This window comes from Scardinius erythrophthalmus (genome assembly GCF_964197995.2).
Source record: "Scardinius erythrophthalmus genome assembly, chromosome: 11".
Taxonomy (NCBI): Eukaryota; Metazoa; Chordata; class Actinopteri; order Cypriniformes; family Leuciscidae; genus Scardinius; species Scardinius erythrophthalmus.
Window position 1 is genome coordinate 18156909 of NC_138231.1, and position 16423 is coordinate 18173331.

Sequence of the window (16423 nt, forward strand, 5' to 3'; positions counted from 1 at the left end):
GATTTGCTTTATCGTCCACATTTTCAGAATGTGATTTTAACTAAGATGGTAAATTAGATGACATTATTAATTGTTTGTGTTTATAATTGCATTAAAGAATCTGAAACTCACGATTATGGTAAGGGGCGTTACATTTTCAACACACGCTTGGTGTTTGGCCAATCACAACACACTGGGACAGCTGGCCAATTGAGCACTCTGGGCTTTTCGGGAGGAGAGGGGCTTTGTAGAAATCAGCGCGTTTCAGACAGACTGGGTATAGAGTGGTGCAGATGTAACGTCACTTTGTAGGCCAACCGGCATTTCGCATCACAATGGTTCCCTCAACAAAAACCCAATAGGATTTCGCCATAGGCAGATGAACATAACTTTTATTAATTTTGAAGCCTAAATGCAGTCGCCAGAAGTAAAAAGCTAAAGATAGGTTATTAATTAACTACACCATGGTCACATGACTAGGGCTGAAACGATTCATCGAGTTACTCGATTTACTCGATTACAAAAATTCCTCTAGGCAAAAACTCTGCCTCGAAGCCTCGTTAAATTCCTATGACGCGCACTATACGCGCAGGGATCTGATTGTTTCACACGGACCGTTGTTCAATGTTCAGGAAGCACACCATAGCGCGTGATACATTTTGAATTTAGTTGGCACGATGGCGGAGAGTAAAGATGTCCATAAACGGCAGAGAATGTCTAAAGTTTTGGATCGCTTCCTTTCAGCGTCGCTGAAACAAGATAACGATTCTGTCCCCCGCATTTTTTTTTTTTTGTGACCCAGCGCCAATATTTCCGCCCGTGCCTAAGCCATACATTGATGTTCGCTGATTTGAATCCCATACTGTATTTGTAGTGATGTCGTGATGCGGTTTGACTAGATATGATGTTAAGCTTTGATGTTTTTAAGTAGTAAACGTATTCACGTTCAATTGCAAGAGAGTATAGCCTAAAAAAAGAACCCCTTCACACACACACACACACACACACACGCACCCTCGTCTCTCTCACGCGCCAGTCAGACCAATTGCGGCAATGCATCACATATGCTTAAACTTTTATGTAGCCACGCAACAATAATTTCAGCATGCATTCACTGTATACACCGGGACGTGATGGAGGAACAAATATTGTATTGCAGTCTTTGCGATACCTTGTTTGTAGACCATGTCACGTCTGACAAATAGTTACAGACAACAACAACAAAATGAAACTCCCCAGCCTGCTTCTCCAAATCCACTCGTACTTTTGGGGAAGACATAATCGGCTACCTAAGTAATTGAGCATAGAACATTTTCAATTAACAAAAAAATATAATACTACAAAATGTGCTAATATACATCAACTAGCCTAAGTGAAAAACAAAATGCTGTTCTTTTTCTATTTAACAAAATGCATATTTGCAATTCCCCTTTTCAAAGCTACTTATTTTTTTATAAATTGTATACACTGTGTACCTGTTTGGCTTGATATTTTATATTAATTTCATTATTTTTTTGTTCTCAGGTGGGTAATTTGCAGAAGGTGCAATCCTTTTTTTGTAATGTTGTATTAAGAAGACAAAACTAAGGCCAAATGGCCTTTACTATTTAAGTTTGTATTCATAGTTTTACATGTTATACATGTTTTACAGTAAGTTGACTTAACTGTATTGTTATATAATTGTTGGCACTGGCACTTATAAACACTAAATGGGTAAAAATTACAATAAATAGGCTTAGTTTTGGAGCCAAATGTTGAATTTGGAATAAATACCGTTTTTTTTTGTTTTTTGTTTTTTTTGAGAAATAAAAGCCAAATGCTTGATCATTTTACAGCCACATCATTTTCGTTATGCATTATTTGTTTTGGTTGTTTAAAAACACTAATTTTTTTTATCCGATTACTCGATTAATCGATCGATTAAGTGCTAGATTAATCGATTACAAAAAGAATCGATAGCTGCAGCCCTACACATGACTTCTACGTCTCCATCACTAAGCTTCCAACAGCTCTTTCAGTTTTTATCTAAAAACATTTTTCCAGAAAGTCTGAGTTAGAATAGTTTGTAAGAACACAATTATAAGCATAACGATGCTGTAAAAGCGGACTAAGTTTACCTTTTAGTCCCATTTAGCCACTTGTTAGCAACCGCCTTTTTCAAGACACGTAACAGTTTAAAAAAATCATAAGTGGGGTGAGACTGATGTATTTGTGTACAGTGCTAAAATGCAACTGAAAAATCATGTTTTTTGAACATTAAAGCATGTTAACCTATTATATTACACCCAATGAACAAAATAAGGATCTATTAAAATAGCAACAATATGACTGCTTAAAAGAGTCCATGTTAGTCCAAATTAATACATTTCACAGCCCTGCAAATGATCATGTTAACAAGCTTCCACAAGATAAGAACACTACAACTATCCAGCACTGACCACATCAGAGAAAGCCTGAGAGAGATGACTATCACATGGCACTTACTCTGAAAGTATCAGTTTTTGTTCCATCATGCCCATAGTCTACAATCAATGCTGCGCCTCCGTCATCTGCAATCCGATTGGCCAGTTTCTGGACAATGACTGCACCTTCTGGACACACTTCCACATGCTGCCTGTTTTCATCTTTCTGAAAATAACAATTGACAGGGTTCACTGACAAACAAAATGTATAAAAGGATAAAACATAGAAATCTTTTCAAAACACAAATGCCAAGTATTTTTTAAATTATTTTTTTAATCATGAATATTGTCATTTTTTATGGTTTTACCTCTTGACAACTTGAACTAACCATTCCATTTCATAAAAAGTTAAATTGATCTGATATTATTTAGAGACACAGGCATTAATGTGGATTACTATTAAAATGGTGTAAATATGCAAAAAGGATGTTTCCCTCTTATGTCAACATTATTTATATATTGCCAGACTTTGGACAAGCACATAGAGGGATAATATAACCCTCTCGCCCAGGCTGGAAGCATTTAAGTCTTGCTCAAAGACGCATCTTTTTAGTCTGCCGTTTGAGGCAGAGCAAAGTTAATTGTTGTTAAAGTGTTGTGGGAATGTACATATTTGCTCTTTTTTATTATATATTTCATACTTTTTTTTTAACCTTACTATTTTGGAAAGCATTTCAATTAACTGATGTTGCTTTTACATGGCCACATGACAAATGTTCTCAGTGAAGGAGGGAGAACTCACCTGTATAAGCATGCTGGAGGCCAGTGTGGGTCTGTGAGAAACCACAAATCTCAGTTTTTCTGGACTTTCAGGGTCAATATCAACCATCACCTCCCGCCAGCCATTCTCTGTTCTCTAAAAGAAAAAATCCTTTTATGTAATGCTAATATTTAAAATTTAAAATTAACTTATGCTAAGATTGTACCTGAAACTTGTGAATGGGTAAAGCATCAAAAAACTCATGGGCAAGGAAGACACTAAAACCTGGCAAAAGGAAAACAGACTTGGATTACAACAAGAAAGCATCATTACCTTATCAAGGAGAGAATTTGAGTCAGTTTGATGTGTCCGTACCCCTAGGGACATCCTCTATCCTGTGGTACCAGTTTATAGGCAGGCCAGTAAATGTAGTGCCACTGCGGTAAACAAGCTGATCATCATTACATGTCCACGTCTGATCTCCAGTTAGACATTTGGCCTGAAGTTGACTTAACTTTGGGCTGACCTCCACAAGATGAACAGAGATATCAGTCTCGCCCAGGACAGCTTTTAACTGACTGAAAACCTGGCAAATAAGAACACAACACTTGCTCATAACACTTACAGTGAGGAAAATAAGTATTTGAACACCCTGCTATTTTGCAAGTTCTCCCACTTAGAAATCATGGAGGGGTCTGAAATTGTCATCGTAGGTGCATGTCCACTGTGAGAGACATAATCTAAAAAAAAAAAATCCAGAAATCACAATGTATGATTTTTTAACTATTTATTTGTATGATACAGCTGCAAATAAGTATTTGAACACCTGAGAAAATCAATGTTAATATTTGGTACAGTAGCCTTTGTTTGCAATTACAGAGGTCAAACGTTTCCAGTAGTTTTTCACCAGGTTTGCACACACTGCAGGAGGGATTTTGGCCCACTCCTCCACACAGATCTTCTCTAGATCAGTCAGGTTTCTGGGCTGTCGCTGAGAAACACGGCGTTTGAGCTCCCTCCAAAGATTCTCTATTGGGTTTAGGTCTGGAGACTGGCTAGGCCACGCCAGAACCTTGATATGCTTCTTACAGAGCCACTCCTTGGTTATCCTGGCTGTGTGCTTCGGGTCATTGTCATGTTGGAAGACCCAGCCTCGACCCATCTTCAATGCTCTAACTGAGGGAAGGAGGTTGTTCCCCAAAATCTTGCAATACATGGCCCCGGTCATCCTCTCCTTAATACAGTGCAGTCGCCCTGTCCCATGTGCAGAAAAACACCCCCAAAGCATGATGCTACCACCCCCATGCTTCACAGTAGGGATGGTGTTCATGGGATTGTACTCATCATTCTTCTTCCTCCAAACACGTTTAGTGGAATTATGACCAAAAAGTTCTATTTTGGTCTCATCTGACCACATGACTTTCTCCCATGACTCCTCTGGATCATCCAAATGGTCATTGGCAAACTTAAGACGGGCCTTGACATGTGCTGGTTTAAGCAGGGGAACCTTCCGTGCCATGCATGATTTCAAACCATGACGTCTTAGTGTATTACCAACAGTAACCTTGGAAACAGTGGTCCCAGCTCTTTTCAGGTCATTGACCAGCCCCTCCCGTGTAGTTCTGGGCTGATTTCTCACCTTTCTTAGGATCATTGAGCCCCCATGAGGTGAGATCTTGCATGGAGCCCCAGTCTGAGGGAGACTGACAGTCATGTTTAGCTTCTTCCATTTTCTAATGATTGCTCCAACAGTGTTTTTTTCACCAAGCTGCTTGGCAATTTCCCCGTAGCCCTTTCCAGCCTTGTGGAGGTGTACAATTTTGTCTCTAGTGTCTTTGGACAGCTCTTTGGTCTTTTGGCCATGTTAGTAGTTGGATTCTTACTGATTGTATGGGGTGGACAGGTGTCTTTATGCAGCTAACAACCTCAAACAGGTGCATCTAATTTAGGATAATAAATGGAGTGGAGGTGGACATTTTAAAGGCAGACTAACAGGTCTTTGAGGGTCAGAATTCTAGCTAATAGACAGGTGTTCAAATACTTATTTGCAGCTGTATCATACAAATAAATAGTTGAAAAATCATATATTGTGATTTCTGTTTTTTTTTTTTTTTTTAGATTATGTCTCTCACAGTGGACATGCACCTACGATAACAATTTTAGACCCCTCCATGATTTCCAAGTGGGAGAACTTGCAAAATAGCAGGGTGTTCAAATTCTTATTTTCCTCACTGTATAACACAAGAATGAACCTCATTGGTTCTTGATGAAGTTTAAATATGCTGCGTAACACGAGAATGAACCTCATTGGTTCCTGCAGAAGCTCAAACATGCTGCGTAACACGAGAAGGAACTTCATTGGTTCGCATATTTTATTATTTCTTTCCAATTCATATTGAATGCTTAATGAGGAACACTTACTGCCAGAAGTTACTGGAGCTTTCAGTGGGACTGTGCTCTACAGTCAGATGAGCTGCTACTAGTGCACTAAACTGCATGGTTGACAAAAGGTTTACAGAACTCAATGGATCAATTTCAAGTCTGAAAGACGAACTTTTAACACGTGTGTAGTGACAGCTAAGAAATCACAAAAGATGCACTGAAAAAAAACTGAAGAGGGCTAAACTGAAGAGGAGAGTCCACAGGTTTCTTATGGAGTTCTGATTTAGTTTATGATTTAGATTAGTTTTTGAATCTTAAGAACCTGGAGAGATTCTGTAAGGAGGAATGTTTTCAGATCCCTTGCTATGTGTTCTTCAACATCAATAAGCATTATAGGAGAAGCAATCATTGTGGCACACAATTTTACTTGGATTTAAAAGTTAGATTTTTGTGAAGGTTTTGAATGAAAGACCAAGAAGCAATTTTACACATCCTGTTTTGCTCATATTTACCAAAAGTGCCAGTATTAATTAGCCTGGGTTTCCCCATGCTGCCTTGCACGCAGCACGATTTTATTCACGTTGCTAGGCAGCCTGGACACCATGGACCAGATTTTCCCCTCAAATAGGGAACCAATCACAGAACGGGGAGGGAGCAGCAAGACGATGACGACGTCTATGCGACACACCGAAGCAGTTTGTTTATATCTATGGATCCAACATGGCATCAGATGCAAAGTTACCTTTTGATGCAGCCTTAAGCCCTATTCGGACGGGACTAGTTTTCCAAACGACGTTTGAGTTACAATTCTTATCAACCTACGTCTGTGATTTCATGTACGGATTCGGACGGGACTAACATCTCCGTGTTTATTACCGAGGTAGGAGTGTCTGTTTTACATGTGGGCATTGCAGAAGATCACGTGTTCAGAATGCGTGGATTGCGTATGGTCATTTGAAATTAAGTACTTTTAAAATTAAGCACTTTGAAATATAAAGTAAAACGTCCTAACGTATTTAGTGTTTTGTAAACCTTTTATAAAAATTGTAGTATAAAAAAAAAACTAAACATAGATTTATCATCATGATTTTATAGAACTGGGTTCTTATAATAAACCCACCGGAATAAAAAGTTTTAACTTACACGTTAAATATAATTTACACGTTATGTAATTAAGTGCAGAAATGAAAGTAATCTTACCTGAAACTGATATTACAGTAGCCAGTCTTAAAGCTCCAATATGTAGGGATTTTGTAATAAAATTTCCAAAAATAACTTGCACAGTGTGATATATTTCCTCCAGTTATGTACTTACAATATCTCAAAAGTCTCCAAAGATTTTTTATTTCAGAGAAATTCCGATTTTAAATAACTGGCCGTCCCGGAAAAGAAATGTCGCGCCTCAGTGACGCAATGTCCGCTCTCTCTATCCTTCTTTCCGGTGTGGACCATGTGATAGGATATTCCACCACACCGGATTTTTTTTTTTTTTTTTACAACTTTATTGAGGTTTTTTTCTTATCACAATAAACAATAAAGACATCTGACAAAGAATAAAAAAAGGAATAAAATAAAAAATATGACCCACATCACCGGAATATCGCATGGTAAAATGCGGAAGTGGTGGTTAAAGCGTTATAGCCATAGACTGTATGGTTATAGCTGTTATGGATCACGAACTCTTTGGCGAGTATTGAAGTGCCAACAAAACGAAAGCGTCCATATTCGGATACACGCGGAGTCACGGACTGTGTGACAAACGGAGGAATAAAACCCGGATAAATATCGGCAGGCGTTTTCGAGATGGAGAGAGCTGCGCGTCTGGACTTGTCAGAGACTCTCTCGCGAGTGTATTGAGACAGGTAAGACATGCAACTGTCAATAATAGCACTTATAAACAAAGTTATATTGCTCTTTGTACTTTGGTAAGGCTTTTTATCACGTGTGGTGACCGAGATTATGGCAGTTCAATTACAATCGGAGATGATGTTAAAAAAAATATTTAGTCATTACTTGCAAATGTTCGTTCAAATTTACTTTTAGATATTGGTTTGAACACGTTAAACAACACTGCATTAACCATAAAAAACGTAAAACTGCACAACATTAACCAAACAAATCATTTGACAAATAGCTGTATGTTGTAACGGGATAGCCTAATATAGCATAACATTTCACGTCCCTTGCAGTTCATTAATTATGATGACATAAAATAATACGATAAGACATACAGGTAATACAAAAACGAATAAATTACCTCATCCGTGATCATGATTCATTAATTCCATTTAGATACATCGCTAGATGGTGAAAACGCATTATAAACCACATCTCCCATCGTCACCTCCTTCATAGCGTCATCAAGCTTCGCCTTTGTTATTGTTGGAAACTGCGCCCTCTTGTGGTCAAATACCAAAGTCACATACTGGAGCTTTAACAGTTTACGTGATTTGGCTCTTCTTGTTGATTTCATTTTTTATTTAATTTTTTCTTCGCAGTGTAGGCTACCAAACACATTTACATCCATTATCGGTGCGCAAAAAGCAGAAACTTGAATACCGGCGCGATAGTGAGAGATTGTATGGCAGTTCACGTTGACCAAAACACTTAAAGGTCCCGTTGCATGCGATTCCATGTTTCAAACTTTAGTTAGTGTGTAATGTTGCTGTTAGAGTATAAATAATATCTGTAAAATTATAAAGCTCAAAGTTCAATGCCAAGCGAGATATTTTATTTAACAGAAGTTGACTACAAAAAAACGTCTCGATTGGACTACACCCCTCTACATCCTGCATTAGTGACATCACCAGAACCGTTTCTTGACTAACCTCCGCCCACAGGAATGCTCCCTCAACTCTACTGGCTACTTGCGCACTTCTTATAACTTACCCTACTGTGTTTACTCAGCTCTTACGGTGATTTTCTAAGTAAAACTGACGCTTCATCTTTTGTGTGATGTACAATAAACTTTATTAAACTCATCAGTACATGTTTGATCATCATTCAGACAGCAGACTTGTAGGCTATTAATAAATAATGGATACATAGCCTACAAGCAGATGACAAATACGTTATAATAACCGTAATTAAACTACTAAACCATACCTGTTTCATCTCTGTACAGCAATCTGACTCTGTAGGCATTATTGTCCGACTCGAAATGAACGCCGTTACTGAGAGTTTCTGATATTATCATCATTCCGTGAGATGAATTTTTCCTGACAGACTGAGCACGAGCTCATGAAGCTCCGCCCCCTGTGTCGTCCAGCAGCACCTCATTTGCATTTAAAGGGGACACACTGAAACGGCTCGTTTTTCTGAGCCCCAAAAAATGTCAATTTAAACATGCTGTAAAAAACGATCTGTTGGGTATTTTGAGCTCAAACTTCACATACACACTCTGGGGACATCAGAGACTTATTTTACATCTTGTGAAAAGGGGCATAGAACGGGACCTTTAAGAAAAAGCGTTTTGGAAAAAAAATGTCCGGTAATCACAGACATTCGCATTCGGACGGGATTAGATTTCTCTGAGGACCGCCGAGTTTGACGAAAAACAGTAGGTAATTTGCTCTGGAATTTTTACAGAGGTCGTTTGGGAAAAAGACAGACATGGCAGATTCGGACAGGATTAAAATCTCAAAGTACGTCTGTGAAACAGGTATTTCTCTAACGTCCCCCTGTGAAACTAGTCCCGTCCGAATAGGGCTTTAGATAGTGTTCTAAGTAGTTTAGAACGCAAGTTTATTTCGTCTTCTTCCTCATCGAATTTCTGTCGCTCTACATACGTCATCTGGTATAATTGAAACGATTGGCTATGAGCTACGTACAGGCGCATTTGATAGACATTCGTAGCGCCCAATAAACGGCTCTGGGCATTCGTAAACCACGCCTCAAATACGAGAAAATGAACATGTGGTTCCCAGACCACATCTCAATGAGACGAGGTCTGACGTTAGCCAGGCTAAGTATTAATGCATTTTATGTTGCCTTTCCCTACCAGACAATATCCATTGGAGTATTTACCCTCAGGATGTCACTGGCCAATGAACCTCTACCTGGTCCGAGCTCCACTAACTGTAACACACTGGATTTCCCCGCAGCCATCCACTCACTGACACACCAGATACCCAACAGCTGTGGAAGAAAGACCATTATATATATATATATATATATATATATATATATATATATATATATATATATATATATATATATATATATATATATATATATATATATATATATATATATATATATATATATATATATATATATATATATATATATATATACACACGCTTTTTTTAAAATAAATGTTTGGTTTTATATTCAATTAATATTAAAAACAATGCTTACCTCACCAAAAATTTGACTGAGCTCTGGTGATGTAATAAAATCACCACCTGCTCCAAGCATGTCATTTTTCACATAATATCCCTGAAAACACAGAAAACAGAATTTAGATTTTTGGCGAAAGAGCAATTACGATCTAATTAGCTCTTGTAATGTCTAAAAGTGGGTGGGTAGATTAAAATTAATGCATAAATGCTTATTGTTTTAGACTGACATTTATATAATCCATTAAGAGGAAAAAAAAAAAAAAAAAAAAGAGGAAAAAAATTAAAGTGGATACAGAATGACCAGCTTCTGACCAGATTTATTAATGTTTTCTAAACTACAGATAATAAATTGTTTTATGTTGTATACAACCGGTTACTGAGCTTCTAAATAGTGTAATGCTAATTCTGATATTCTTGCAGGCAGTACAATTCACACATGGGGGGAGCCCAGATTCTCATCCAAGCGTCTGTATTAGGATTGTGTGAAGTCTGTTTTATCCAAATAATCTGATTTTCCTGGCTCTATAATGTGAAAATGAATGAATGAATGAATGAAGGTATTTATATAGCGCATTTCCTATATACTGATGTATACCCAAAGTGCTATACACTCATGTCAGGTGTCTCTCCTCAACCACCACCAGTGTGCAGCAAAACATTTACTATCAAGCATTTTGCATTTGTGTCAGACACTGTTGCTCTCATTCAGTGGACTTATGCAGAAGAGAAAGAACAAATCTTTCTTGGTGCCTTTACAATGACTCGTGTACTGTTAGAACTCTGTACATATGAACAAGATGGGATAGATACAGTGGTACAGACCGCATCCTCTTTGCTTCTGAAGATGGTGGCTATGAACCCGCTTGGTTCATATATAGATGAGTTTACTGATGAAGTTGGGAATGAGATCATGTTATAGAGTTTTTATTTCACACTACACAACTGAAAAGAAAAACTGAAAAAAAGATTTAGTGTATGACAAATGTGTGCTGCTGTTTAATACACGAGAAGCACATTCAAGACCCACCTGTTACTGCCTTCTCCCCCCTCAGAAACATGACTGACATTCATGACCTCTAGACTAGATTACTGTAATGCATTACTAGCTGGTTGTCCTTCATCCTCAATAAACAAGCTATAATTAGTCCAAAATGCATGATCATATAACACTGTTAGCACCAAGCACCGAAGGTGCGGAGGCACCTATTGTATCTGTTCCCGTTCCTATTATTAGGGGCCAAGCACCGAAGGTGCGGAGGCACCTATTGTATCTGTTCCCGTTCCTATTATTAGGGGCCAAGCACCGAAGGTGCGTAGGCACCTATTGTATCCGTTCCCGTTCCTATTATTAGGGGCCAAGCACCTAAGGTGCGTAGGCACCTATTGTTTTCGTTCGCGTTCTTATTATTATTATTAGGGGCCAAGCACCGAAGGTGCGGAGGCACCTATTGTTTTTGTTCCGGTTCTTATTAGGGGCCAAGCACCGAAGGTGCGGAGGCACCTATTGTATCTGTTCCCGTTCTTATTAGGGGCCAAGCACCGAAGGTGCGGAGGCACCTATTGTATCTGTTCCGTTTCTTATTATTATTATTATTAGGGGCCAAGCACCGAAGGTGCGTAGGCACCTATTGTATCTGTTCCCGTTCCTATTAGGGGCCAAGCACCGAAGGTGCGGAGGCACCTATTGTATCTGTTCCGTTTCTTCTTATTATTATTATTAGGGGCCAAGCACAGAAGGTGCGTAGGCACCTATTGTATCTGTTCCCGTTCTTATTATTAGGGGCCAAGCACCGAAGGTGCGTAGGCACCTATTGTATCTGTTCCCGTTCTTCTTCTTATTATTCTTCCTTCTTCCGACTGGGTCTATGGCAGCCCATAGAACCGATTGCGGGAAAGTTGTAATGGTTTGACATTCTGATAGAGGACAGTCCCAACATTAAATACACCAATTTTGGTGTGTCTAAGTCATTCCCTCTAGCGCCACCACCTGTCCAAATTTTCACTCATATTTACGCTAATAACTTTTGAACCGTTCGGCCAATCAACAAAATTCTTTTTTCCTCTGATTCCTGAGCTCATGAGTGTTCGATTGCACCATATGACGTCATTTTCCGGCATACAAATATGGCCGCCATTCTGAATTTTCCGAAAAAGCTACTTTTTCGAACTCCTCCTAGGCCGTTTCTCCGATTTTCACGAAAATTGAACCAGATCATCTCCAGACCATGCCGACAAAAAGTTATGGAATTCAAGTTGATTCGCTTAACCGTTTTCGATAAACCCACAAACTAATTTTATGTAGCGCTTGCAAAAACAGACGTAAGGCCGTATCTCCGCAACGGTTAATCGTATTCAGACCAAACTTGGTACTTGTACTCACAAGCATGGCCTGAGGCGACATGCTGTGTTTCGGCGCAGCGCCATCTACTGGTCCAGAGATATGAAAAATGGATATTTTTGCTTATAACTTCTGAACAGTTTGTCCAAAAATCATAAAATTTGATTCGTTAGATTCAGAGCAACATGCCGATTCGACTGATATCAAATTTTACCATATCAGCCATTTTGACTGTCGGCCATTTTGAATTTTGTGCTAAAATGCTGTATTTTAAGAACGCATGAACGGATTGTTACGAAAATTGGCATGGGTCATCAGCACGATGCCCTGAAGAAGTGTGCGAAGTTTCGAAACAGCGCCACCTAGTGGTGAATTTGTTTTTTTCAAATGCTTATAACTTTGGGTGTGGTCGACTTATTTTCACGAAACTCATCTCATTAGACTCCTGAATCGTTGCCGAGTCCAACGATACCAAACATGCTAGGCTTTGCCTTACGATTTGTGTAGCGTTGTGATTTAGCGCTTTAAAAACATTAGGCTATATCTTCGAAACCGTTTGTCCGATCGAGACGAAACCACCGTCAGAAGTTTGGAAACATAGGTCGATAGCTGAACGCCAATGCCCAAATGCGAAAATATTGATGTTTAGGGGTAGTAATATTCAATCAAAGTCATGTGTCAGTCATTTTTTACGTGTTTTTTCATATAAATGTCTATAACTCCGAAGCAAATTGAGATTTTTGCACCAAAATCGACACATATATGTATGGGATCACTCTGAGGACACATAAAAAAAATGATTGGACTGAGCCTCTTGGTGGCGCTATAATAGAACAAAACATGAAATTCCCATTGACTTCAATGCAGTTTTGTGAAATAAAATGCTATACTAAACAAATGCATTGGTGTAATATTACAAAACTCAGAATGTGCCATCTGCACCATCCCCTGAAGGTACCCAACATATTTGGAAACAGCGCCACCTAGTGGTCAAAAGTTATAACAAAATTTCCAAAACTGCTAATAACTTTTGAATAAATTGGCCTATTGTAATGCAACTCATCTTAGTAGATTCCTTGGGTCAAGCTGAGAACATAGATACCAACTTTACCTTATTTGGCCTAACTTCCTGTCCGCCATCTTGATTTTCATTCAAAACCTACATTTTCTAACTCCTCCTAGACCGTTTGTCCGATTTTCACCAAAATCGAATCGTATCATCTCCAGACCGTGCCGACTAAAAGTTATGGATTTCGTGTCGATTGACGAAACCGTTTTTGTATAGTGCAGCAGCAAAGTTGAGGCATGATGCCAATAGCACTATTCAGGCTTTATCTCTGCAATGCCTTGACATATTGACACCAAACTTTGTATGTGTCATTGTCAATTCATTCTGACCACATCACATCAGTTTTGTAACTGCGCCACCTATTGGTCGAAAGTGATAATCCATTAAATCATATTTTTAATTATTGTTTCTATGATTTTTCAGGCATTTTGCCTAAAATCCTCCTTTTACCCCCTGAGGTCGGCTATCGCGCCGGCGCGATAGGCTCGTTTTTTTCCTTATCAGTGCAAAAAAAAAATATATATATATATAAATTTTTATCTTATATGCTTGTGTTATACATCAATCGATCCTGTTAAGTGTGTATTATTTTTGTGTATACTAACAATAAAAACAAAGTGTTGTGCTTTTTGCCAAATAAAGAAAAATAAACATGATGCGAGTTCTGCCTCCTCTCCGTCAGTGTAGTCCATTCTGAAACGCGTCCGAAAATGAACCATAACTCAGCGAATACTCAGTCAAACAGGCATACAGACACACAGGCATGAAGCTTAAATTATCTTCTTTTAAATGAAGTAATTTTTATAAAAAACAAATATTCACAGTTTATGTAATATGTATGCAAAGAGAGAGATGTCAGTTGTTCTCATCACAGCTCATTAAGTTTTAATGTGCTCCACCCACGGAGAGCGCGCGCTATTCAAACGCAAATGTGAGGCGATCCATACAAACCTGTGAAACGCCCACATCAGCTGGATAACACACACCGCGAGTTCACTTTCAGACTTATGTACTTTAAGATGCTGTGAGGAATAATACTATCTTGATAATAATCCTGGAAAATTTACCTCAGAAGTTCTGGAAGTATCATTTCGAGGAGCAAACGGATCCCGCTGAGGAATAGGTCAGTTCTATTTGCTTTGTTCTAATCTGAATGAATGAACGCACAGATGCGTGCTGTTGTGGGTGGAGCTACTACAGCTGGCAAAAATACTGTTTAAATATGAATCGCGTTTCTGTGTATGAATGAATGAACGAACGCACAGATGCGTGCTGTTGTGGAGCTACTACAGCTGGCAAAAATACTGTTTAAATATGAATCGCGTTTCTGTGTATGAATGAACGCACAGATGCGCGCTGTTGTGGAGCTACTACAGCTGGCAAAAATACTGTTTAATATGAATCGCGTTTCTGTGTATGAATGAATGAACGAACGCACAGATGCGTGCTGTTGTGGAGCTACTACAGCTGGCAAAAATACTGTTTAAATATGAATCGCGTTTCTGTGTATGAATGAATGAACGCACAGATGCGCGCTGTTGTGGAGCTACTACAGCTGGCAAAAATACTGTTTAAATATGAATCGCGTTTCTATGAATGAATGAACGCACAGATGCGCGCTGTTGTGGAGCTACTACAGCTGGAAAAAAGACTGTTTAAATATGAATCGCGTTTCTATGTATGAATGAATGAACAGCTTTTATCAAACTCTATTGCTATACTGAGATGTGTAAAAATCGACTACAAAATCGGATAGATTATAAAGTTTTTACTGTAAAATACTGCCACATCAAATAAGCTTATAATGTTGCCAATTTCTTCTCATATGAATTGAATTACATATGATAAAATGTATACTTTAGTTTTTACAAAGAAAGATTACACTGGAAATATTGTTACAATTTTAAATGTTGTTGTAATTGTATAACCTTTAAAAAAAAATATATATATATATATATATATATATATATTAGGGTGCATCAAAAAACACAATTCTTGAATTTTTATATGGCTGGGTGCTAAAAATGTTCCAATATATGTAGAAACAACACATGCAAAATATTTTTCCAGTACATGATGATTTAGGGGTGCCACCGCACATCTGGTTTTGTTGGATAAAGTGCTTAACAGTGCTCAATGGTCACAATGGAGATCTGAGGTAAACAATACTACAGCTCAAGAAAACTGAGATTATCTTTCAGTTTGAGGTGATCTTTCTGTGTTGGGTATGTATTATTACATAATTACTATCATATCTGTAATTTTGTCTTTGTATACTTATTATTCATAAGTCATTTAAGTCATATTTATAGGTATTTGGTGCTCATTACATCTAGCTAACGTTAGCTAGCAACAGTTTGCTTACCACAGTTAGCTATCTATGTTAGCTAAGCTATTAAGCTTAACATCAACAGTATTCTAGAGTGGACAATGTCATATTCAGAGTATACAGTGGGGAGAACACGTATTTGATATACACTGGCGATTTTGCAGGTTTTCCCACTTACAAAGCATGTAGAGGTCTGTAATTTTTATCATAGGTACACTTCAACTGTGAGAGACGGAATCTAAAACAAAAATTCAGAACCTGTATAAAAGACACCCATCCGCACACTCAATCAAACAGACTCCAACCTCTCCACAATGGCCAAGACCAGAGAGCAGTGTAAGGACATCAGGGATAAAATTGTAGACCTGCACAAGGCTGGGATGCTAGGCTGGGCGCAATTATTAGAAAATGGAATAAGTTCTAGGTGACGGTCAATCTCCCTCGGTCTGGGGCACCATGCAAGATCTCACCCCGTGGGGCATCAATGATCATGAGGAAGGTGAGGGATCAGCCCAGAACTACACGGCAGGACCTGGTCAATGACCTGAAGAGAGCTGGGACCACAGTCTCAAAGAAAACCATTAGTAACACACTACGCCGTCATGGATTAAAATCCTGCAGCGCACACAAGGTCCCCCTGCTCAAGCCAGCGCATGTCCAGGCCCATCTGAAGTTTGCCAATGACCATCTGGATGATCCAGAGGAGGAATGGGAGAAGGTCATGTGGTCTGATGAGACAGAAATAGAACTTTTTGGTCTAAACTCCACTCGCCGTGTTTGGAGGAAGAAGAAGGATGAGTACAACCCCAAGAAAACCATCC

At 38.6% G+C, this 16423-nt stretch overlaps 1 protein-coding gene across 2 annotated transcripts in view; it reads right to left on the reverse strand.

Moving 5' to 3' along the window:
• ndufaf7 (NADH:ubiquinone oxidoreductase complex assembly factor 7) overlaps positions 1-16423 on the reverse strand; it is a 48697-nt gene that overhangs the window by 20265 nt on the left and 12009 nt on the right. For both annotated transcript variants that reach the window (XM_081379226.1, XM_081379227.1), the window contains exons 3-8: positions 9883-9963; positions 9550-9660; positions 3517-3727; positions 3368-3426; positions 3184-3297; positions 2464-2607 (exon numbers count right to left, since the gene is read on the reverse strand). In XM_081379226.1, coding sequence (XP_081235352.1) covers positions 2464-2607; positions 3184-3297; positions 3368-3426; positions 3517-3727; positions 9550-9660; positions 9883-9963 — 720 coding nt within the window. The remainder of the gene's footprint in view (positions 1-2463; positions 2608-3183; positions 3298-3367; positions 3427-3516; positions 3728-9549; positions 9661-9882; positions 9964-16423) is intronic.